Source organism: Chiloscyllium plagiosum, unplaced genomic scaffold, assembly GCF_037043375.1.
Source record: "Chiloscyllium plagiosum isolate Xiang-an unplaced genomic scaffold, Cpla_swu_hap1 HiC_scaffold_18, whole genome shotgun sequence".
NCBI lineage: Eukaryota > Metazoa > Chordata > Chondrichthyes > Orectolobiformes > Hemiscylliidae > Chiloscyllium > Chiloscyllium plagiosum.
The window spans coordinates 63,899,765-63,926,328 of NW_028270156.1; the positions used below are offsets into that span (position 1 = coordinate 63,899,765).

Consider the following 26,564-nt stretch of genomic DNA (forward strand, 5'->3'; position numbering starts at 1 on the left):
GGGGTAGAGGAGGGGAGCAGTTGGCGTGAGGGCTGAATGGCAAGGTGATTTATTGCTACTTACAGACAATAGGAGACACTTATTTTCTTTAATTGCGCCAACACATCCAAGAAATCCAACCAGCATCACCATGGAGCCTGTGCCAATGAGCAGGTTGGCAGCGGATAGGAAGGGGATGGTTGTGGAGAGGGTGGCAAAGTTCCCTTGTGTTACAGCCAACCAAATCCCAACGCACAGGACAGCACAGCCTCCCAACTAGGAAACAAGCAAAGAACACTCATCAGATGTTGCAGTGTCCCACTCTCACTGAGCAGCCCTGGATAGAACAGGCAGGGAGAACTGGCAGGAAGTACACTGATGTCCTCCAGGGAGACAGACAACTTAGCTCTGACACGAGCATGTCCTGCTCAATAATAATCACACACAAAATTAGTATCGATCCTGGGGATAGGCACACTGACAAAATACACACTTGTAGACACACACATGCACACACGCGCGCGCACACACACAAACACAAACACACACGCATTAATGAAACACACTCTTACAAACACACAAACAGATACGGTGACAAAGCACACCTTGACAAATTCGTAGACATCCTGACAAAATACACAAATACAACACAAGCACTCTGACAAAACACAGGGACAAACGCACAGACACACGGACAGTGTGAATCTGTACACGGTTACACAGAGAGTGACCCTTACCCTGCTGAATGGGCAGTGACTGTACACAGTTACACAGAGAGTGACCCTTACCCTGCTGAACGGGCAGTGACTGTGTACACGGTTACACAGAGAGTGACCCTTACCCTGCTGAATGGTCAGTGACTCTGTACACGGTTACACAGAGAGTGACCCTTACCCTGCTGAATGGGCAGTGACTGTACACAGTTACACAGAGAGTGACCCTTACCCTGCTGAATGGGCAGTGACTGTACACGGTTACACTGAGAGTGACCCTTACCCTGCTGAATGGGCAGTGGCTCTGTACACGGTTACACAGAGAGTGACCCTTACCCTGCTGAATGGGCAGTGACTGTACACGGTTACACAGAAAGTGACCCTTACCCTGCTGAATGGGCAGTGGCTCTGTACACGGTTACACAGAGAGTGACCCTTACCCTGCTGAATGGGCAGTGACTGTACACAGTTACACAGAGAGTGACCCTTACCCTGCTGAATGGGCAGTGACTGTACACGGTTACACTGAGAGTGACCCTTACCCTGCTGAATGGGCAGTGGCTCTGTACACGGTTACACAGAGAGTGACCCTTACCCTGCTGAATGGGCAGTGACTGTACACGGTTACACAGAAAGTGACCCTTACCCTGCTGAACGGCCAGTGACTCTGTACACGGTTACACAGAGAGTGACCCTTACCCTGCTGAATGGGCAGTGTCTGTGTACACGGTTACACTGAGAGTGACCCTTACCCTCCTGAATGCGCAGTGACTCTGTACACAGTTACACAGAGAGTGACCCTTACCCTGCTGAATGGGCAGTGTCTGTGTACACGGTTACACTGAGAGTGACCCTTACCCTCCTGAATGGGCAGTGACTCTGTACACAGTTACACAGAGAGTGACCCTTACCCTGCTGAATAGGCAGTGACTCTGTACACGGTTACACAGAGAGTGACCCTTACCCTGCTGAACGGCCAGTGACTCAGTACACGGTTACACAGAGAGTGACCCTTACCCTGCTGAATGGGCCGTGTCTGTGTACACGGTTACACTGAGAGTGACCCTTACCCTGCTGAATGGGCAGTGACTCTGTGCACAGTTACACAGAGAGTGACCCTTACCCTGCTGAACGGGCAGTGACTCTGTACACGGTTACACAGAGAGTGACCCTTACCCTGCTGAATGGGCCGTGACTGTACACGGTTACACAGAGAGTGACCCTTACCCTGCTGAATGGGCAGTGACTGTACACGGTTACACAGAGAGTGACCCTTACCCTGCTGAATAGGCAGTGACTCTGTACACAGTTACACAGAGAGTGACCCTTACCCTGCTGAATGGGCAGTGACTGTATACACGGTTACACAGAAAGTGACCCTTACCCTGCTGAAAGGGCAGTGGCTCTGTACACGGTTACACAGTGAGTGACCCTTACCCTGCTGAACGGCCAGTGACTCTGTACACGGTTACACAGAGAGTGACCCTTACCCTGCTGAATGGGCAGTGTCTGTGTACACGGTTACACTGAGAGTGACCCTTACCCTCCTGAATGGGCAGTGACTCTGTACACAGTTACACAGAGAGTGACCCTTACCCTGCTGAATGGGCAGTGTCTGTGTACACGGTTACACAGAGAGTGACCCTTACCCTGCTGAATGGGCAGTGTCTGTGTACACGGTTACACTGAGAGTGACCCTTACCCTCCTGAATGGGCAGTGACTCTGTACACAGTTACACAGAGAGTGACCCTTACCCTGCTGAATGGGCAGTGACTCTGTACACAGTTACACAGAGAGTGACCCTTACCCTGCTGAATGGGCAGTGACTCTGTACACGGTTACACAGAGTGTGACCCTTACCCTGCTGAACGGGCAGTGACTGTGTACACGGTTACACAGAGAGTGACCCTTACCCTGCTGAATGGGCAGTGACTCTGTGCACAGTTACACAGAGAGTGACCCTTACCCTGCTGAATGGGCAGTGACTCTGTGCACAGTTACACAGAGAGTGACCCTTACCCTCCTGAATGGGCAGTGACTCTGTGCACAGTTACACAGAGAGTGACCCTTACCCTGCTGAATGGGCCGTGACTCTGTACACAGTTACACAGAGAGTGACCCTTACCCTGCTGAATGGGCCGTGACTCTGTACACGGTTACACAGAGAGTGACCCTTACCCTGCTGAATGGGCAGTGGCTCTGTACACGGTTACACAGAGATGTGCAGTGGCAAGACAATGTTGCTGTTGTTTCTGTGACCGATGGTTAGGGTACTATCTCCTGACAGAGTACTAGCAATAATTATGAAGGTGTTCTGTCCTGATCCCATCATGGAAATTCAGCTGAGTAACTGACAGTTAGTCCACAACACCAAGACTCTCGGTGTCAATCCCCAGCAATAATAGCAGAACTAGGTGTACAAAGTTAAAAATCACACAACACCAGGTTATAGTCCAACAGGTCTATTTGGAAGCACTAGCTTTCGGAGCGCTGCTCCTTCATCAGGTGGTTGTGGGGTATAGGATCATAAGACACAGAATTGATAGCAGAAGTTTACTGTGTGATGTAACTGAAATTATATATTGAAACAGACCTGGATTGTTTGTTAAGTTTGTCATCATTTTGAATAACCTGGTAAGGAATTATGAGCCTGAACCCCCTCAGTCACTCAGTCCAACAACATTACAAAGTCACTACAATGCAGCTTTTCAATATCTACTGTAACTCTGTCCTCATTCCCAGCAGCTGACCCTGGAGGGCCTGAAATTGGGAGAATCCATCAATGGGAGCACAATCTCTGAAGGGGGAACCGGCCATTTGGGATTGAGCTGTGGAGCAATAATCTCATTCAGAGGCTGGAGAGACTTTGGGATTGTCTCCCTGTCGGTGACCACTCACTGAGCAGCTCTGTGACTGAACTGTATGGATTTTAAAGATTTCGCTGGATGTGGTGATAACATGGGGAGCAGGCCTCCAGTGTGAAAATTAACCTTGACATCAATGACTGCTGGAGTAGGTTTCAGGGCAGAATGGCCAGCTGCTCTCCTATCCCCTGACCCGGGCAACACTGTCAAGTAGGTAAAGGAATCATCAACTTTAAGAAGTGACGGTGTGAATAGTTACAGATCCCTGGTCAACTGTTGGATGGGGAGACTACAGGGTGACAGAAAACCAGGAATGTTAGTGAGTTTCAGGAAGATTTGTAGCTCAGGTTGAGGTTCTGGATGTAGGTTTGCTCGCTGAGCTGGAAGGTTCATTTCCAGACATTTCATCAACATAAAACATATAAATAGAAAGCAGGACTTATCAGTAGTGCTTCACCTGAGACCCACTGAAGATGTTACCAAGTAGGGTGATGAAACGTCTGGAAATGAACCGTCCAGCTCAGCGAGCAAACCTATATCCAGAACCAGGAACGTAGTTAGGAGGGCAGATCCCCTCTTCAATCTTGAAACACTCCAACAGCTTTTGAATGGGTTGTGTTATTTGGAAGTTTATGGTTATGAGTGGGGAAACTATGAAGGAATCTAACAGAAATCCCGGATTCACCATCAGTTGGGAGGTTTGGTTAGCGATGGAGACTACACGATAGCTGGAGAAGCTATTGCGTTGAATTTGTATTCCCCCCACTCTGGCCAGATCCCAATGGTTCTTACATTTTTACATAGCTGTTCGAGACAAAGATATGCAGACACCAGGAAACCTTCCAACTTCAATCCTGTCTACCATTCCATAAGTCAGGAGTGTGATGGAATACTCCCCACTTGCCTGGATGGATGCAGCTCCAATATCACCCGAAGTTTGACACCATCCAGGACACAGCAGCCCGCTTGATTGGCACAACACCCACAAGCGTCTACTCCCTCCACCACTGACAGCAGTATGTACTGTCTACAAGAAACACCGCAGAAAATCATCAAAGATCCTCAGACAGCACCTTCCAAACCCACTTGCATCTAGAAGGACAAGAACAGCAGATATATGGGAACATCACCACCTTCAAGTTCCCCTCCAAGCCACTCACCATCCTGACTTGGAAATATATCGCTGACCCTTCACTGTCGCTGGGTCAAACTCCCAGAATTCCTTCCCTAATGGCATTGTGGGTCAACCGACAGCAGGTGGACTGCAGTGGTTCAAGGTGGCTGCTCACCACATCTTCTCAGGGCAACTAGGGATGGAGAATAAAGGTTGGCCCAGCCAGTATCGCCCACATCCGACAAATGAACATTAAAAAAAAATGTTCATTCCTCAGAAGGTCATTGCTCCCATTATTTCTGGGGTTGGTTTTATACAAGAGAGCCATGAAGCTATTCTCTCTCTCTCTCTAGGAATTGTTCTATAAAATATGGGCCCATTATCCTGCACTGACAGCTCTTTTTATCATTAGTTCTGTTCACCCTCAGAGAATGCAGATCTGACAATCTGCCTCGATGCTTGTCCCTTGGAGTTTGAAAGGACACAGTAACAGTCCTAGAGCTGACCATCCTGTGCTGCCTTAACTGAACCTGTGCATAGTCACAATGAATACAGCTTCACAGCAATGGTATCTATCTACTTGAATTCACTGAAGTGGGGGGGGGGGGGGACCAGGGACGGCTTCACTCAGCTCTGGAATGATCCTGACATTCAGAGCGAGACAATCTCCAGGATGGCTACCTCAGCACACGAGGGTTCATCCAAAGGGACTGCATCCTCCCCAAATGGGGGATACAGGGCATCGGGGTCGATAACAGAACGACAAGAACCCCAACGTTTCATCCGTCCATGAGGCATCGACGGACAGCTGAAGCTGAGGGAGAGCGAGGAATCCAATGGGGATCAATCAGCCAGCTGAAGATTGATATCCAGGAGATGCACTTCAGAGGGATGTGTCTGAAACAGACCATTCTCAGCTGGAGTTGGAGTTGACAGTTGGGAAGGCAGGCGCAGTGTCTACTCAGGAGAAAGTGAGGACTGCAGGTGCTGGAGATCAGAGTCGGGAGTGTGGTGCTGGAAAAGCACAGCAGGTCAGGCAGCATCCGAGGAGCAGGAGAATCGATATTCCGGGTATGAGCCCTTCATCAGGAATGAAGCTTGTGGGTTCCTAATGAAGGGCTTATTCCCGAAACATCGACTCTCCTGCTGTTCAGATGCTGCCTGACCAACTGTGCTTTTCCAGCACCACACTCTCGACTCAGTCTCCACTCAGCCTGCCCCCTGGATGTGTGAATGGGCAAATTGGACATCCCAGTTCCCGATCCACACATTGGGAGAAGCCTGGGTTACTTCTTTCCCAGTTTGCCTCAGACAGTGCAAGAAAGGAAGAGAAAGAGTTGCATCCTTCATAACCCATCGGGGGAGGGCTGTTTGACACTGCTTCATCAACCACAGACCGAGAGTGAGACATTATGCAGCTGAAGGAAGGAACATTGAGCTCAGGGACTTCCATTCCCTTCATCCGCGTTTCAAATGCGGCCCCTCTGAGAATGCAGCTTTCCCCTCAGCACTGCCCGAGTTCAGAGATGTGCTTTACGGAGGGTCAGAGTGCAGCGAAACATTTCACAAACAGACAACTCTCACGACGGAAGTGGTTTAGGCTCCACTGCTTGTTCATGCCAAAGGGGAAGGCTGGTAACTGAGAGAGGGGACTCTCCATCAGAGTGTCGGCGGGGGGGAGGGGGAGAATTTTGGGAATGGCCTAGCGCAGGGTACTAACACCTCCCGAATATATCAAAACCACATCCACCAGAAATCAACAGACACAATTCATTATCGCCAATCTGTCACTAATCCTTCATTAATCCCTCATTAATCCCTCACCAATCCCTCATTAATCCCTCATTAATCCCTCATTAATCCCTCATTAATCCCTCACCAATCCCTCATTAATCCCTCACCAATCCCTCATTAATCGCTCATTAATGCCTTATTAATCCCTCAACAATCCCTCATTAATCCCGCATTAATCCCTCACCAATCCCTCATGAATCCATCATTAATCCCTCACCAATCCCTCATTAATCCCTCATTAATCCCTCACCAATCCCTCACCAATCCCTCATTAATCCCTCATTAATCCCTCATTAATCCCTCACCAATCCCTCACCAATCCCTCATTAATCCCTCACCAATCCCTCACCAATCCCTCATTAATCCCTCATTAATCCCTCATTAATCCCTCACCAATCCCTCACCAATCACTCATTAATCCCTCACCAATCCCTCATTAATCCCTCAGCAATACCTCATTAATCACTCACCAATCCCTCATTATTCCCTCATTAATCCCTCACCAATCCCTCATTAATCCCTCACCAATCCCTCACCAATCCCTCACCAATCCCTCACCAATCCCTCACCAATCCCTCACTAATCCCTCACCAATCCCACACCAATCCCTCATTACTTCCTCATTAATCCCTCACCAATCCCTCATTAATCCCTCATTAATCCCTCACCAATCCCTCACCAATCCCTCACCAATCCCTCATTATTCCCTCATTAATCCCTCATTAATCCCTCATTAATCCCTCATTAATCCCTCACCAATCCCTCATCAATCCCTCATTAATCCCTCACCAATCCCTCATTATTCCCTCATTATTCCCTCATTAATCCCTCACCAATCCCTCACCAATCCCTCACCAACCCTTCACCAATCCCTCATTAATTCCTCACCAATCCCTCACTAATCCCTCACCAATCCCTCACCAATCCCTCATTATTCCCTCATTAATCCCTCACCAATCCCTCATTAATCCCTCATTAATCCCTCACCAACCCCTCACCAATCCCTCATTAATCCCTCATTAATCCCTCACCAATCCCTCACCAATCCCTCATTAATCCCTCATTAATCCCTCACCAATCCCTCATTAATCCCTCATTAATCCCTCAGCAATACCTCATTAATCCCTCACCAATCCCTCATTATTCCCTCATTAATCCCTCACCAATCCCTCATTAATCCCTCACCAATCCCTCATTAATCCCTCATTAATCCCTCACCAATCCCTCACCAATCCCTCACCAATCCCTCACTAATCCCTCACCAATCCCACACCAATCCCTCATTACTTCCTCATTAATCCCTCACCAATCCCTCACCAATCCCTCATTAATCCCTCATTAATCCCTCACCAATCCCTCACCAATCCCTCACCAATCCCTCACTAATCCCTCACCAATCCCACACCAATCCCTCATTACTTCCTAATTAATCCCTCACCAATCCCTCACCAATCCCTCATTATTCCCTCATTAATCCCTCACCAATCCCTCATTAATCCCTCACCAATCCCTCATTAATCCCTCATTAATCCCTCACCAATCCCTCACCAATCCCTCACCAATCCCTCACCAATCCCTCACTAATCCCTCACCAATCCCATACCAATCCCTCATTACTTCCTCATTAATCCCTCACCAATCCCTCACCAATCCCTCATTAATCCCTCATTAATCCCTCACCAATCCCTCACCAATCCCTCACTAATCCCTCACTAATCCCTCACTAATCCCTCACCAATCCCTCATTATTCCCTCATTAATCCCTCATTAATCCCTCATTAATCCCTCACCAATCCCTCATTAATTCCTCATTAATCCCTCACCGATCCCTCATTATTCCCTCATTTATCCCTCACCAATCCCTCATTAATCCCTCATTAATCCCTCACAAATCCCTCACCAACCCCTCACCAAACCCTCATTAATCCCTCACCAATCCCTCATTAATCCCACATTAATCCCTCACCAATCCCTCATTATTCCCTCATTAATCCCTCACCAATCCCTCATTAATCCCTCATTAATTCTTCATTAATCCCTCATTAATCCCTCATTATTCCCTCACCAATCCCGCATTAAACCCTCACCAATCCCTCATTAATCCATTATTAATCCCTCATTAATCCCTCACCAATCCCTCACCAGTCCCTCATTAATTGCTCATTAATCCCTCATTAATCCCTCATTAATCCCTCAACAATCCCTCATTAATCGCTCATTAATCCCTCATTAATCCCTCATTAATCCCTCAACAATCCCTCATTAATCCCTCACCAATCCCTCACCAATCCCTCATTAATCCCTCTCCAATCCCTCATTAATCCCTCACCAATCCCTCATTAATCCCTCACCAATCCCTCACCAATCCCTCATTATTCCCTCATTAATCCCTCACCAATCCCTCATTAATACCTCATTAATCCCTCACCAATCCCTCACCAACCCCTCACCAATCCCTCATTAATCCCTCACCAATCCCTCACCAATCCCTCATTAAACCCTCACCAATCCCTCATTAAACCCTCACCAATCCCTCATTAATCTCTTATTAATCCCTCATTAATCCCTCACCAATCCCTCATTAATCCCTCATTAATTCCTCACCAATCCCTCACCAACCCCTCAACAATCTCTCATTACTCCCTCACCAATCCCTCAACAATCCCTCATTAAACCCTCACCAATCCCTCATTAAACCCTCACCAATCCCTCATTAATCCCTCATTTATCCCTCACCAATCCCTCATTATTCCCTCATTAATCCCTCACCAATCCCTCACCAATCCCTCATTAATCCCACTTTAATCCCTCACCAATCCCTCACCAATCCCTCATTAATCCCTCACCAATCCCTCATTAATCCGTCACCAATCCCTCACCAATCCCTCATTAATCCCTCACCAATCCCTCATTAATCCCACACCAATCCCTCATTAATCCCACATTAATCCCTCACCAATCCCTCATTAATCCCACATTAATCACTCACCAATCCCTCACCAATCCCTCATTAATCACTCATTAATCCCTCACCAATCCCTCACCATTCCCTCACAAATACCTCATTAATCCCTCATTAATCACCCACCAATCCCTCATTAATCCCTCATTAATCCCTCACCAATCCCTCACCAATCCCTCATTATTCCCACACCAATCCCTCATGAATCCATCATTAATCCCTCAACAATCCCTCATCATTCCCTCATTAATCCCTCACCAATCCCTCATTAATCCCTCAGCAATACCTCATTAATACCTCACCAAACCCTCATTTTTCCCTCATTAATCCCGCACCAATACCTCACCAATCCCTCATTAATCACTCACCAATCCCTCATTAATCCCTCACCAAACCCTCATTAATCCCACATTAATCCCTCACCAATCTCTCATTAATCTCTCAACAATCCCTCACCAATCCCTCACCAATCCCTCATTATTTCCTCATTAATCCCTCACCAATCCCTCACCAATCCCTCATTAATCCCTCTCCAATCCCTCATTAATCCCTCACCAATCCCTCATTAATCCCTCACCAATCCCTCACCAATCCCTCATTATTCCCTCATTAATCCCTCACCAATCCATCACCAATCCCTCACCAATCCCTCATTAATCCCACATTAATCCCTCACCAATCCCTCACCAATCCCTCACCAATCCCTCATTAATCCCACATTAATCCCTCACCAATCCCTCATTAATCCCTCACCAATCCCTCACCAATCCCTCATTAATCCCTCACCAATCCCTCACCAATCCCTCACCAATCCCTCACCAATCCCTCATTAATCCCACATTAATCCCTCACCAATCCCTCATTAATCCCTCACCAATCCCTCACCAATCCCTCATTAATCCCACATTAATCCCTCACCAATCCCTCACTAATTCCTCATTAATCCCTCACCAATCCCTCACCAATCCCTCATTAATCCCTCACCAATCCCTCATTAATCCCACATTAATCCCTCACCAATCCCTCACCAATCCCTCATTAATCCCACATTAATCCCTCACCAATCCCTCATTAATCCTGCAACAATCCCTCATTAATCCCTCACCAATCCCTCATTAATCACCCACCAATCCATCATTAATCCCTCAGCAATACCTCATTAATACCTCACCAATCCCTCATTATTCCCTCATTAATCCCTCACCAATCCCTCACCAATCCCTCATTAATCACTCACCAATCCCTCACCAATCCCTCATTAATCACTCACCAATCCCTCATTAATCACTCACCAATCCCTCACCAATCCCTCACCAATCCTCATTAATCCCTCACCAATCCCTCATTAATCCCTCACCAATCCCTCATTAATCCCTCATTAATCCCTCATTAATCCCTCACCAATCCCTCACCAACCCCTCACCAATCTCTCATTACTCCCTCACCAATCCCTCAACAATCCCTCATTAAACCCTCACCAATCCCTCATTAAACCCTCACCAATCCCTCATTAATCGCTCATTAATCCCTCATTAATCCCTCATTTATCCCTCACCAATCCCTCATTATTCCCTCATTAATCCCTCACCAATCCCTCACCATTCCCTCACCAATCCCTCACCAATCCCTCACCAATCCCTCATTAATCCCTCACCAATCCCTCATTAATCCTGCAACAATCCCTCATTAATCCTTCACCAATCCCTCATTAATCCCTCACCAATCCCTCATTAATCCCTCACCAATCCCTCACCAATCCCTCATTAATCCCTCACCAATCCCTCATTAATCCCTCACCAATCCCTCATTAATCCCACATTAATCCCTCACCAATCCCTCACCAATCCCTCATTAATCCCACATTAATCCCTCATCAATCCCTCACCAATCCCTCATTAATTATTCATTAATCCCTCACCAATCCCTCACCATTCCCTCACCAATCCCTCATTAATCCCTCATTAATCCCTCATTAATCACCCACCAATCCCTCATTAATCCCTCAATAATCCCTCACCAATCCCTCACCAATCCCTCATTATTCCCACACCAATCCCTCATGAATCCATCATTAATCCCTCAACAATCCCTCATCATTCCCTCATTAATCCCTCATCAATCCCTCATTAATCCCTCAGCAATACCTCATTAATACCTCACCAATCCCTCATTATTCCCTCATTAATCCCTCACCAATCCCTCATTAATCACTCACCAAACCCTCATTAATCCCACATTAATCCCTCACCAATCTCTCATTAATCTCTCAACAATCCCTCACCAATCCCTCACCAATCCCTCATTATTCCCTCATTAATCCCTCACCAATCCCTCATTAATCCCTCTCCAATCCCTCACCAATCCCTCATTATTCCCTCATTAATCCCTCACCAATCCCTCACCAATCCCTCTCCAATCCCTCATTAATCCCTCACCAATCCCTCACCAATCCCTCATTATTCCCTCATTATTCCCTCATTAATACCTCACCAATCCCTCATTAATCCCTCACCAATCCATCACCAGTCCCTCACCAATCCCTCACCAATCCCTCATTAATCCCACATTAATCCCTCACCAATCACTCATTAATCCCTCACCAATCCCTCATTAATCCCACATTAATCCCTCACCAATCCCTCACTAATCCCTCATTAATCCCTCACCAATCCCTCACCAATCCCTCATTAATCCCACATTAATCACTCACCAATCCCTCACCAATCCCTCATTAATCCCACATTAATCCCTCTCCAATCCCTCACCGATCCCTCATTAATCCCTCACCAATCCCTCACCAATCCCTCACCAATCCCTCATTAATCCCTCACCAATCCCTCATTAATACCTCACCAATCCCTTATTAATCCCACATTAATCCCTCACCAATCCCTCACCAATCCCTCACCAATCCCTCATTAATCCCACATTAATCCCTCACCAATCCCTCACCAATCCCTCATTAATCCCTCACCAATCCCTCATTAATCCCTCACCAATCCATCACCAATCCCTCACCAATCCCTCATTAATCCCACATTACTCCCTCACCAATCCCTCATTAATCCCTCACCAATCCCTCACCAATCCCTCATTAATCCCACAATAATCCCTCACCAATCCCTCACTAATCCCTCATTAATCCCTCACCAATCCCTCACCAATCCCTCATTAATCCCACATTAATCACTCACCAATCCCTCACCAATCCCTCATTAATCCCACATTAATCCCTCACCAATCCCTCACCGATCCCTCATTAATCCCTCACCATTCCCTCACCAATCCCTCACCAATCCCTCATTATTCCCTCACCAATCCCTCATTAATACCTCACCAATCCCTCATTAATCCCACATTAATCCCTCACCAATCCCTCACCAATCCCTCATTAATCCCACACTAATCCCTCACCAATCCCTCACCAATCCCTCACCAATCCCTCATTAATCCCACATTAATCCCTCACCAATCCCTCACCAATCCCTCATTAATCCCTCTCCAATCCCTCATTAATCCCTCACCAATCCCTCATTAATCCCTCACCAATCCCTCATTATTCCCTCATTAATCCCTCACCAATCCCTCATTAATCCCTCACCAATCCATCACCAATCCCTCACCAATCCCTCATTAATCCCACATTAATCCCTCACCAATCCCTCATTAATCTCTCACCAATCCCTCACTAATCCCTCATTAATCCCTCACCAATCCCTCACCAATCCCTCATTAATCCCACATTAATCACTCACCAATCCCTCACCAATCCCTCATTAATCCCACATTAATCCCTCACCAATCCCTCACCGATCCCTCATTAATCCCTCACCAATCCCTCACCAATCCCTCATTAATCCCTCACCAATCCCTCATTAATCCCACATTAATCCCTCACCAATCCCTCACCAGTCCCTCACCAATCCCTCATTAATCCCACATTAATCCCTCACCAATCCCTCACCAATCCCTCACCAATCCCTCATTAATCCCACATTAATCCCTCACCAATCCCTCATTAATCGCTCACCAATCCCTCACCAATCCCTCATTAATCCCACATTAATCCCTCACCAATCCCTCATTAATCCCTCACCAATCCCTCATTAATCGCTCACCAATCCCTCATTAATCCCTCACCAATCCCTCATTAATCCCACATTAATCCCTCACCAATCCCTTACCAATCCCTCATTAATCCCTCATTAATCCCTCACCAATCCCTCACCAATCCCTCATTAATCCCTCACCAATCCTTAACCAATCCCTCATGAATCCAACATTAATCCGTCCCCATCACCTCTCCAATCCAGCGCAGTGGTTGGATCCAGAAAGCTGCATTGTGTGGTTATCTAGTGAGCTGCTCGGAGGAACCGGGGAGGGAACGATTGAGCCAGTGGATCGGATGTCTGGATTCGGAAACACAGAGAGATGAGAAGACAGGGAATGCTGAAGGAAACCTGCCTGGAAACAGCAGAGGCCCATCACTGAGACCCCAGACGCCGTTTCAGAAACCCCAGCCAATGCAAAGCAGTGATTGGAGGATCAGTAGAGGAGGAACCAGAGGAAGAGAAAAAGGTGAACCCTATTGGAGGAGAAGATTGCGTTACCTTCAGCATGGCACTGCAGGGTGGCAACACTTCGCACGTAACACATGGCAAAAAACTTCTCACTGTGTTTTTAGATAGATGTGACGATAAATCTAAATCTAATCGAATCCCTCACCAATCTGTCATCACTCCCTCAACAATTTGTCACAGACTCCTGACGCCATTTCTACATCCACTGTTCCATTCCATTTGGCACTTCATTCAAAGCTCCATTCCCCAACACACACATTGCAGAAATGCTTTGGCCCACAACAGTTTCTGAGCAGATGTGAGCTACCAGCCTGTTTCAATCAGGCTCCCTGCATACAGGCAGCAGCTCCACCTGAATGCCTCACAGAGCAGGTGGAAGACAACACATTGTGGGATCTTCCTACACGCAGTTTAATGGGATCTGAACAGGGAGTTGGTCACCCATTCACTTCATTTACAACTTAACACCGGCTTGACGTGAGAACAAATATGATATCAGACAGAGAGTCCACCTCCCTGCCAATGCAGAGGAAAGCTTTCCTTTGGGGATTTTTTGCCGTGTGGTTTGCTAATCTACACCTGATGATTCAAAGTGCTGTTAGTGAGCAGCTTTATTGAGGGGATGTGTGTCTGTGTGTGTGTGTGTGTGGGGTAACTCAGACCTGGCCGAAAACACACTCCAATCCGGACTGCAGGAATACAGACCAGTCTCTGTACTGTTAACACGCAGAACCTGACAGCACTGATTTATTAAGTTAACATCAGAGATCTAATTGATACACTCCAATTAGTATACCACCAGATCATTCAGGACCTTAAATGCAGGGCTATTAGTAAATGTAAGCCCATCTTTAACAGGACGTACAGCCATTAACTCATATTTAGTCAATGATTTATGTCCTGGTCGCTTCCTCAACGAAGACAAGACTCACTCCCTGTGAATACACACAGTCCCCGCACAGACCCCTCCCTGTGAATACACGCAGTCCCCGCACCGACCCCTCCCCATGAATATACACTGTCCCCGCACCGACCCCTCCCCGTGAATATACACAGTCCCCGCACCGACCCCTCCCTGTGAAGACACACAGTCCCCGCACCGACCCCTCCCTGTGAAGACACACAGTCCCCGCACCGACCCCTCCCTGTGAAGACACACAGTCCCCGCACCGACCCCTCCCAGTGAATACACACAGTCCCCGCACCGACCCCTCCCCGTGAAGACACACAGTCCCCGCACCGACCCCTCCCCGTGAATACACACAGTCACCGCACCAAACCATCACCGTGAATACACACAATCCTAGCACTGACCCCTCCCTGTGAATACACACAGTCCCCGCACCGACCCCTCCCCGTGAATACACGCAGTCCCCGCACCGACCCCTCCCCGTGAATACACACAGACCCCGCAGAGACACCTGCCCGTGAATACACACAGTCCCCGCACCAAACCCTCCCCGTGAATACACACAGTCCCCGCACCGACCCCTCCGTGTGAATACACACCGTCCCCGCACCGACCCCTCCCTGTGAATACACACAGACCCCTCAGAGACCCCTGCCCGTGAATACACACAGTCCCCGCATAGACCCCTACCCGTGAATACACACAGTCCCCGCACTGACCCCTCCCTGTGAATACACACAGACCCCGCAGAGACCCCTGCCCGTTAATACACACAGTCCCCGCATAGACGCCTACCCGTGAATACACACAGTCCCCGCACCAACCCCTCCCCGTGAATACACACAGTCCCCGCACCGAGCACTCCCCGTGAATACACACAGTCCCCGCACCGACCCCTCCCCGTGAATAAACACAGTCCCCGCACCGACCCCTCCGCGTGAATACACACAGTCCCCGCAACGAACACTCCCTGTGAATAAACACAGTCCCCGCACCGACCACTCCCCGTGAATACACACAGTCCCCGCACAGACCCCTCCCCGTGTATACACACAGTACCCGCAACGACCCCTCCCTGTGAATACACACAGACCCGCACCGAACCCTCCCCGTGAATACCCACAGTCCCCTCACCGACCCCTCCCCGTGAATAAACACAGTCCCCGCCCCGACCCCTCCCCGTGAATACACACAGGCCCCGCACCGACCCCTCCCCGTGAATACACACAGTCCCCGCACCGACGCCTCCCCGTGAATACACACAGTCCCCGCACCGACCCCTCCCCGTGAATACACACAGTCCCCGCACCGACCCCTCCCCGTGAATACACACAGGCCCCGCACCGACCCCTCCCCGTGAATACACACAGTCCCCGCACCGACCCCTCCCCGTGAATACACACAGTCCCTGCACCGACCCCTCCCTGTGAATACACACAGTCCCCGCACCGACCCCTCCCCGTGAATACACACAGTCCCCGCACCGACCCCTCCCTGTGAATACACACAGTCCCCGCACCGACCCCTCCCCGTGAACACACACAGTCCACGCACCAATCCCTCCCCGTGAATACACACAGTCCCCGCACCGACCCCTCCCCGTGAATACACACAGTCCCTGCACCGACCCCTCCCCGTGAATACACACAGTCGCCGCACCGACCCCTCCCCGTGAATACACACAGTCCCCGCACCGACCCCTCCCTGTGAATACACACAGTCCCCGCACCGGCCCCTCCCCGTGATTACACACAGTCCCCGCACCGACCCCTCCCCGTGAATACACACAGTCCGTGCAACGACCCCTCCCTGTGAATACACACAGTCCCCACAACGACCCCTCCCCGTGAATACACGCAGTCCCCGCACCGACCCCTCACCGTGAATACGCACAGTCCCCGCACCGACTCCTCCCTGTGAATACACACAGTCCCCGCACCGACCCCTCACCGTGAATAAACACAGTCCCCGCACCGACCCCTCCCCGTGAATACACACAGTCCCCGCACCGACCCCTCGCCGTGAATACGCACAGTCCCCGCACCGACTCCTCCCTGTGAATAAACACAGTCCCCACACCGATCCCTCCCTGTGAATACATACAGTCCCTGCACCGACCCCTCCCCGTGAATACACACCTTCCCTGCACTGACCCCTCCCCGTGAATACACACAGTCCCCGCACCGACTCCTCACCTTGAATAGACACATTCCCCGCACCGACCCCTCCCCGTGAATACACACAGTCCACGCACCAATCCCTCCCCGTGAATACACACAGTCCCCGCACCGGCCCCTCCCTGTGAATACACACAATCCCCGCACCGGCCCCTCCCTGTGAATACACACAGTCCCCGCACCGACCCCTCCCCGTGATTACTGGCAGTCCCCGCACCGACCCCTCCCCGTGAATACACACAGTCCCCGCACCGACCCCTCCCCGTGAATACACGCAGTCCCCGCACCGACCCCTCCCCGTGAATACACACAGTCCCCGCACCGACACCTCCCCGTGAATACACGCAGTCCCCGCACCGACCCCTCCCCGTGAATACACACAGTCCCCGCACTGACCCCTCCCCGTGAATACACACATTCCCCGCACCGACCCCTCCCCGTGAATACACGCAGTCCCCGCACCGACCCCTCCCCGTGAATACACACAGTCCCCGCACCGACCCCTCCCCGTGAATACACACAGTCCCCGCACCGACCCCTCCCCGTGAATACACATAGTCCCTGAACCGTTCCCTCCCCGTGAATACACACAGTCCCCGCACCGACACCTCCCTGCGAATACACACATTCCCCGCACCGACCCCTCCCCGTGAATACACGCAGTCCCCGCACCGACCCCTCCCCGTGAATACACACATTCCCCGCACCGACCCCTCCCCGTGAGTACACACATTCCCCGCACCGACCCCTCCCCGTGAGTACACGCAGTCCCCGCACCGGCCCCTCCCCGTGAATACACACAGTCCCCGCATTGACCTCTCCCTGTGAATACACACAGTCCCCGCACCGACCCCTCCCTGTGAATGCACATAGTCCCCACACCGAACCCTCCCCGTGAATACAGACAGTCACCGCACTGACCCCTCCCCGTGAATACACACAGTCCCCGCATTGACCTCTCCCTGTGAATACACACAGTCCCCGCACCGACCCCTCCCTGTGAATGCACATAGTCCCCACACCGAACCCTCCCCGTGAATACAGACAGTCACCGCACTGACCCCACCCCGTGAATACACACAGTCCCCGCACCGATCCCTCCCCGTGAATACACACAGTCCCCGCACCGACCCCTCCCCGTGAATATGCACAGTCCCCGCAAAGAAACCTCCCCGTGAATACATGCAGTCCCTGCACCGACCCGTCCCCGTGAATACACACAGTCCCCGCACCGACCCCTCCCCGTGAATACACACAGTCCATGCACCGACCCCTCCCAGTGAATACACACAGTCCCCGCACCGACCCCTCCCCATGAATACACACAGTCCCCGCACCGACCCCTCCCCGTGAATACATACAGTCCCCGCAGAAACCCCTCCCCGTGAATACACACAGTCCCAGCACCGACCCCTCCCCGTGAATACACACAGTCACCGCACCAAACCATCCCCCTGAATACACACAGTCCTAGCACTGACCCCTACCTGTGAATACACACAGTCCCCGCACCGACCCCTCCCCGTGAATACACGCAGTCCCCGCACCGACCCCTCCCCGTGAATACACACAGACCCCGCAGAGACACCTGCCCGTGAATACACACAGTCCCCGCACCAAACCCTCCCCGTGAATACACACAGTCCCCGCACCGACCCCTCCGTGTGAATACACACCGTCCCCGCACCGACCCCTCCCTGTGAATACACACTGTCCCCGCACTGACCCCTCCCTGTGAATACACACAGACCCCTCAGAGACCCCTGCCCGTGAATACACACAGTCCCCGCATAGACCCCTATCCGTGAATACACACAGTCCCCGCACTGACCCCTCCCTGTGAATACACACAGACCCCACAGAGACCCCTGCCCGTTAATACACACAGTCCCCGCATAGACGCCTACCCGTGAATACACACAGTCCCCGCACCGACCCCTCCCCGTGAATACACACAGTCCCCGCACCAACCCCTCCCCGTGAATACACACAGTCCCCGCACCGAGCACTCCCCGTGAATACACACAGTCCCCGCACCGACCCCTCCCCGTGAATAAACACAGTCCCCGCACCGACCCCTCCGCGTGAATACACACAGTCCCCGCACCGAACACTCCCTGTGAATAAACACAGTCCCCGCACCGACCACTCCCCGTGAATACACACAGTCCCCGCACCGACCCCTCCCCGTGAATACACACAGTACCCGCAACGACCCCTCCCTGTGAATACACACAGACCCGCACCGAACCCTCCCCGTGAATACCCACAGTCCCCTCACCGACCCCTCCCCGTGAATACACACAGTCGCCACACCGACCCCTCCCCGTGATTAAACACAGTCCCCGCCCCGACCCCTCCCCGTGAATACACACAGGCCCCGCACCGACCCCTCCCCGTGAATACACACAGTCCCCGCACCGACCCCTCCCCGTGAATACACACAGTCCCCGCACCGACCCCTCCCCGTGAATACACACAGTCCCCGCACCGACCCCTCCCCGTGAATACACACAGGCCCCGCACCGACCCCTCCCCGTGAATACACACAGTCCCCGCACAGACCCCTCCCCGTGAATACACACAGTCCCTGCACCGACCCCTCCCTGTGAATACACACAGTCCCCGCACTGACCACTCCCTGTGAATACACACAGTCCCCGCACCGACCCCTCCCCGTGAATACACACAGTCCCCGCACCGACCCCTCCCTGTAAATACACACAGTCCTCGCACCGAACCCTCCCTGTGAATACACACAGTCCCCACACCAACCCCTCCCCGTGAATACACACAGTCCGCGCAACGACCCCTCCCTGTGAATACACACAGTCCCCGCACCGGCCCCTCCCCGTGATTACACACAGTCCCCGCACCGACCCCTCCCCGTGAATACACACAGTCCGCGCAACGACCCCTCCCTGTGAATACACACAGTCCCCACAACGACCCCTCCCCGTGAATACACGCAGTCCCCGCACCGACCCCTCGCCGTGAATACACACATTCCCCGCACCGACTCCTCCCTGTGAATACACACAGTCCCCGCACCGACCACTCGCCGTGATTACGCACAGTCCCCGCACCGACTCCTCTCTGTGAATACATACAGTCCCTGCACCGACCCCTCCCCGTGAATACACACCTTCCCTGCACTGACCCCTCCCCGTGAATACACACAGTCCCCGCACCGACTCCTCACCTTGAATAGACACATTCCCCGCACCGACCCCTCCCCGTGAATACACACAGTCCACGCACCAATCCCTCCCCGTGAATAAACACAGTCCCCGCACCGGCCCCTCTCTGTGAATACACACAGTCCCCGCACCGACCCCTCCCCGTGATTACAGGCAGTCCCCGCACCGACCCTTCCCCATGAATACACACAGTCCCCGCACCGATCCCTCCCCGTGAATACACGCAGTCCCCGCACCGATCCCTCCCCGTGAATACACACAGTCCCCGCACCGACCCCTCCCCGTGAATACACGCAGTCCCCGCACCGACCCCTCCCCGTGAATACACACAGTCCCCGCACTGACCCCTCCCCGTGAATACACACATTCCCCGCACCGACCCCTCCCCGTGAATACACGCAGTCCCCGCACCGACCCCTCCCCGTGAATACACACAGTCCCCGCACCGACCCCTCCCCGTGAATACACACAGTCCCCGCACCGACCCCTCCCCGTGAATACACATAGTCCCTGAACCGTTCCCTCCCCGTGAATACACACAGTCCCCGCACCGACACCTCCCTGCGAATACACACAGTCCCCGCACCGACCCCTCCCCGTGAATACACGCAGTCCCCGCACCGACCCCTCCCCGTGAATACACACAGTCCCCGCACCGACCCCTCCCCGTGAATACACACATTCCCCGCACCGACCCCTCCCCGTGAGTACACGCAGTCCCCGCACCGGCCCCTCCCCGTGAATACACACAGTCCCCGCATTGACCTCTCCCTGTGAATACACACAGTCCCCGCACCGACCCCTCCCTGTGAATGCACATAGTCCCCACACCGAACCCTCCCCGTGAATACAGACAGTCACCGCACTGACCCCTCCCCGTGAATACACACAGTCCCCGCACCGACCCGTCACCTTGAATAGACACAGTCCCCGCACCGACCCCTCCCCGTGAATACACACAGTCACCGCACTGACCCCTCCCTGTGAATACACACAGTCCCCGCACCGACCCCTCCCCGTGAATACACACAGTCCCCGCACCGACCCCTCCCTGTGAATACACACAGTCCCAGCACCGACCCCTCCCTGTGAATACACACAGTCCCCGCACCGAACCCTCCCCGTGAATACACACAGTCCCCGCACTGACCCCTCCCTGTGAATACACACAGTCCCCGCACCGACCCCTCCCTGTGAATACACACACTCTCTGCACTGACCCCTCCCCGTGAATACACACAGTCCCCGCACTGACCCCTCCCTGTGAATACACACAGTCCCCGCACCGACCCCTCCCCGTGAATAAACACAGTCCCCGCACCGACCACTCCCCGTGAATACACACAGTCCCTGCACCGACCCCTGCCCGTGAATAAAACACAGTCCCCGCAACGACCCCTCCCCGTGAATACACACTGTCCCCTCACTGACCCCTCCCCGTGAATACACACAGTCCCCACACCGACCCCTCCCCGTGAATAAACACAGTCCCTGCCCCGACCCACAACGTGAATACACACAGTCCCCTCGCCGACCCCTCCCCGTGAATACACACAGTCCCCGCACCGACCCCTCCCAGTGAATCAACACAGTCCCCGCACCGAACCCTCCCCGTGAATACACACAGTCCCCGCACCGACCCCTCCCCGTGAATACTCACTGTCCCCGCACCGACCCCTCCCCGTGAATAAACACAGTCCCCGCACCGACCCCTCCCTGTGAATAAACACAGTCCCCGCACCGAACCCTCCCCGTGAATACACACAGTCCGCGCAACGACCCCTCCCTGTGAATACACACAGTCCCCGCACCGACCCCTCCCCGTGAATACTCACAGTCCCCGCACCGACCCCTCCCCGTGAATAAACACAGTCCCCGCACCGACCCCTCCCTGTGAATAAACACAGTCCCCGCACCGACCCCTCACCGTGAATACACACAGTCCCTGCACCGACCCCTCCCCGTGAATACACACAGTCCCCGCACCAACCCCTCCCTGTGAATACACACAGTCCCCGCACCGACCCCTCCCGGTGAATACACACAGTACCCGCACCGACCCCTCCCCGTGAATCAACACTGTCCCCGCAACGACCACTCAGGGTGAATACACACAGACCCCGCACCGAACCCTCCCCGTGAATAAACACAGTCCCCGCACCGACCCTCCCTGTGAATACACACAGTCCCCACACCGACCCCTTCCGGTGAATACACACAGTCCCCGCACCGGCCCCTCCCTGTGAATACACACAGTCCCCGCACTGACCCCACCCCGTGAATACACACAGTCCCCGCACCGACCCCTCCCCGTGAATACACACAGTCCCCGCACCGACCCCTCCCCGTGAATAAACACAGTCCCCGCACCGACCACTCCCCGTCAATACACACAGTCCCCGCACCGAACGCTCCCCGTGAAAAAACACAGTCCCCGAACCGACCACTCCCCGTGAATACACACAGTCCCTGCACCGACCCCTCCCCGTGAATATAACACAGTCCCCGCGACGACCCCTCCCCGTTAATACACACAGTCCCCGCACCAAACCCTCCCCGTGAATACACACTGTCCCCTCACTGACCCCTCCCCTTGAATACACACAGTCCCCACACCGACCCCTCCCCGTGATTAAACACAGTCCCCGCCCCGACCCCACTAGGTGAATACACACAGTCCCCGCACCGACCCCTCCCCGTGAATGCACACAGTCCCCGCACCGACCGCTCCCCGTGAATCAACACAGTCCCCGCACCGAACCCTCCCCGTGTATACACACAGTCCCCGCAACGACTCCTCCCCGTGAATAAACACAGTCCCCGCACCGACCCCTCCCTGTGAATAAACACAGTCCCCGCACCGACCCCTTCCCGTGAATACACACAGTCCGCGCAACGACCCCTTCCTGTGAATACACACAGTCCCCGCACCGACCCCTCCCCGAGAATACACACAGTCCCCGCACCGACCCCTCCCTGTGAATACACACAGTGCCCGCACCGACCCCTCCCGGTGAATACACACAGTCCCCGCACCGACCCCTCCCCGTGAATACACACAGTCCCCGCACCGACCCCTCCCCGTGAATACACACCTTCCCTGCACTGACCCCTCCCCGTGAATACACACAGTCCACGCACCGACCCCTCACCTTGAATAGACACATTCCCTGCACCGAGCCCTCCCCGTGAATACACACAGTCCACGCACTGATCCCTCCCCGTGAATACACACAGTCCCCGCACCGACCCCTCCCTGTGAATATATACAGTCCCTGCACCGACCCCTCCCTGTGAATACACACAGTCCCCGTACCGACCCCTCCCCGTGAATACACACAGTCCCCGCACCGACACCTCCCCGTGAATACACACAGTCCCCGCACCGACCCCTCCCCGTGAATACACACATTCCCCGCACCGACCCCTCCCCGTGAATACACACAGTCCCCGCACCGGCCCCTCCTCGTGAATACACACAGACCCCGCACTGACCCCTCCCTGTGAATACACACAGTCCCCGCACCGACCCCTCCCTGTGAATGCACACAGTCCCCGCACCGAACCCTCCCCGTGAATACACACAGTCCCCGCACTGACCCCTCCCTGTGAATACACACAGTTCCCGCAGAGACCCCTTCCCGTGAATACACACAGTCCCCGCAACGACCCCTCGCCGTGAATACACACAGTCCCCGCACCGACCCGTCCCTGTGAATACACACAGTCCCCGCACCGACCCCTCCCTGTGAATACACACAGTCCCCGCACCGACCCCTCCCTGTGAATACACACAGTCCCCGCACCGACCCCTCCCCTTGAATACACACAGTCCCCGCACCGACCCCTCCCTGTGAATACACACAGACCCCGTACTGACCCCTCCCTGTGAATACACACAGTCCCCGCACCGAATCCTCCCCGTGAATACACACAGTCCCCGCACCGACCTCTCCCTTTGAATACACACAGTTCCCGCACCGACCCCTCCCTGTGAATACACACACTCTCTGCACTGACCCCTCGCCGTGAATACACACAGTCCCCGCACTGACACCTCCATGTGAATACACACAGTCCCCGCACGGACCCCTCCCCGTGAATACACACAGTTCCCGAACTGACCCCTCCCTGTGAATGCACACAGTCCCCGCACCGACCCCTCCCTGTGAATACACACAGTCCTCACACCGACCCCTCCCTGTGAATACACACAGTCCCCGCACCGACCCCTCCCCTTGTATCAACACAGTCCCCGCACCGAACCCTCTCCGTGAATACACGCACTCCCTGCACTGACCCCTCCCCGTGAATACACACAGTCCCTGCACCGACCCCTCCCTGTGAATACACACTGTCCCCGCACCGACCACTCCCTGTGAACACACACAGTCCCCGCACCGACCCCTCCCTGTGAATATACACACTCCCTGCACTGACCCCTCCCCGTGAATACACACAGTCCCTGCACCGACCCGTCCCTGTGAATACACACAGTCCCCGCACCGACCCCTCCCCGTGAATACACACAGTCCCCGCACCGACCCCTCCCTGTGAATACACACAGTCCCCGCACCGACCCCTCCCCGTGAATACACACAGTCCCCGCACCGACCCCTCCCCGTGAATACACACAGTCCCCGCACCGACCCCTCCCTGTGAATACACACAGTCCCCACACCGAACCCTCCCCGTGAATACAGACAGTCACCGCACTGACCCCTCCCCGGTGAATACACACAGTCCCCGCACGACCCCGTCACCTTGAATAGACACAGTCCCCGCACCGACCCTCCCCGTGAATACACACAGTCCCCGCACTGACCCCTCCCTGTGAATACACACAGTCCCCGCACCGACCCCTCCCCGTGAATACACACAGTCCCCGCAAAGACCCCTCCCTGTGAATACACACAGTCCCCGCACCGACCCCTCCCTGTGAATACACACAGTCCCCGCACCGAACCCTCCCCGTGAATACACACAGTCCCCGCACTGACCCCTCCCTGTGAATAAACACAGTCCCCGCACCGACCCCTCCCTGTGAATACACACAGTCCCCGCAGCGACCCCTCCCTGTGAATACGCAGAGTCCCTGAACCGTTCCCTCCCCGTGAATACACACAGTCTGTGCAATGACCCCTCCCTGTGAATACACACAGTCCCCGCACCGACCCCTCTCCGTGAATACACACTCTCCCTGCACTGACCCCTCCCCGTGAATACACACAGTTCCTGCACCGACCCCTCCCCGTGAATACACACAGTCCCCGCACCGACCCCTCCCCGTGAATAAACACAGTCCCTGCACCGACCCCTCCCCGCGAATACACACAGTCCCCGCACCGAACCCTCCCTGTGAATAAACACAGTCCCCGCCCCGACCACTCTCCGTGAATACACACAGTCCCTGCACCAACCGCTCCCCGTGAATACACACTGTCCCCTCACCGACCACTCCCCGTGAATACACACAGTCCCTGCACCGACCCCTCCCCGTGAATACACACAGTCCCCGCACTGACCCCTCCCTGTGAATAAACACAGTCCCCGCACCGACCCCTCCCCGTGAATACACACAGTCCCCGCACTGACCCCTCCCTGTGAATAAACACAATCGCCGCAGCGACCCCTCCCCGCGAATACACACAGTCCCCGCACCGACCCCTCCCCGTGAATACACACAGTCCCCGCACCGACCCCTCTCCGTGAATACACACAGTCCCCGCACTGACCCCTCCCTGTGAATACACACATTCCCCGCACCGACCCCTCCCCGTGAATACACACAGTCCCTGCAACGACCCCTTCCTGTGAATACACACAGTCCCCGCACCGACCCCTCCCTGTGAATACACACAGTCCCTGCAACGACCCCTTCCTGTGAATACACACAGTCCCTGCAACGACCCCTTCCTGTGAATACACACATTCCCCGCACCGACCCCTCCCTGTGAATACACACAGTCCCTGCAACGACCCCTTCCTGTGAATACACACAGTCCCCGCACCGACCCCTCTCCGTGAATACACACAGTCCCCGCACTGACCCCTCCCTGTGAATACACACATTCCCCGCACCGACCCCTCCCCGTGAATACACACAGTCCCCGCACCAACCCCTCCCTGTGAATACACACAGTCCCCGCACCGACCCCTCCCGGTGAATACACACAGTACCCGCACCGACCCCTCCCCGTGAATAAACACAGTCCCCGCAACGACCACTCAGGGTGAATACACACAGACCCCGCACCGAACCCTCCCCGT

At 53.6% G+C, this 26,564-nt stretch overlaps 1 protein-coding gene across 1 annotated transcript in view; it reads right to left on the bottom strand.

Moving 5' to 3' along the window:
• The window catches only part of LOC122548290 (tetraspanin-4-like), a 96,818-nt gene that overhangs the window by 58,251 nt on the left and 12,003 nt on the right, over positions 1-26,564 (bottom strand). The window contains exon 2 of the mRNA XM_087996196.1: positions 64-255. Within this exon, the coding sequence (XP_087852322.1) occupies positions 64-255 (192 nt within the window). The remainder of the gene's footprint in view (positions 1-63; positions 256-26,564) is intronic.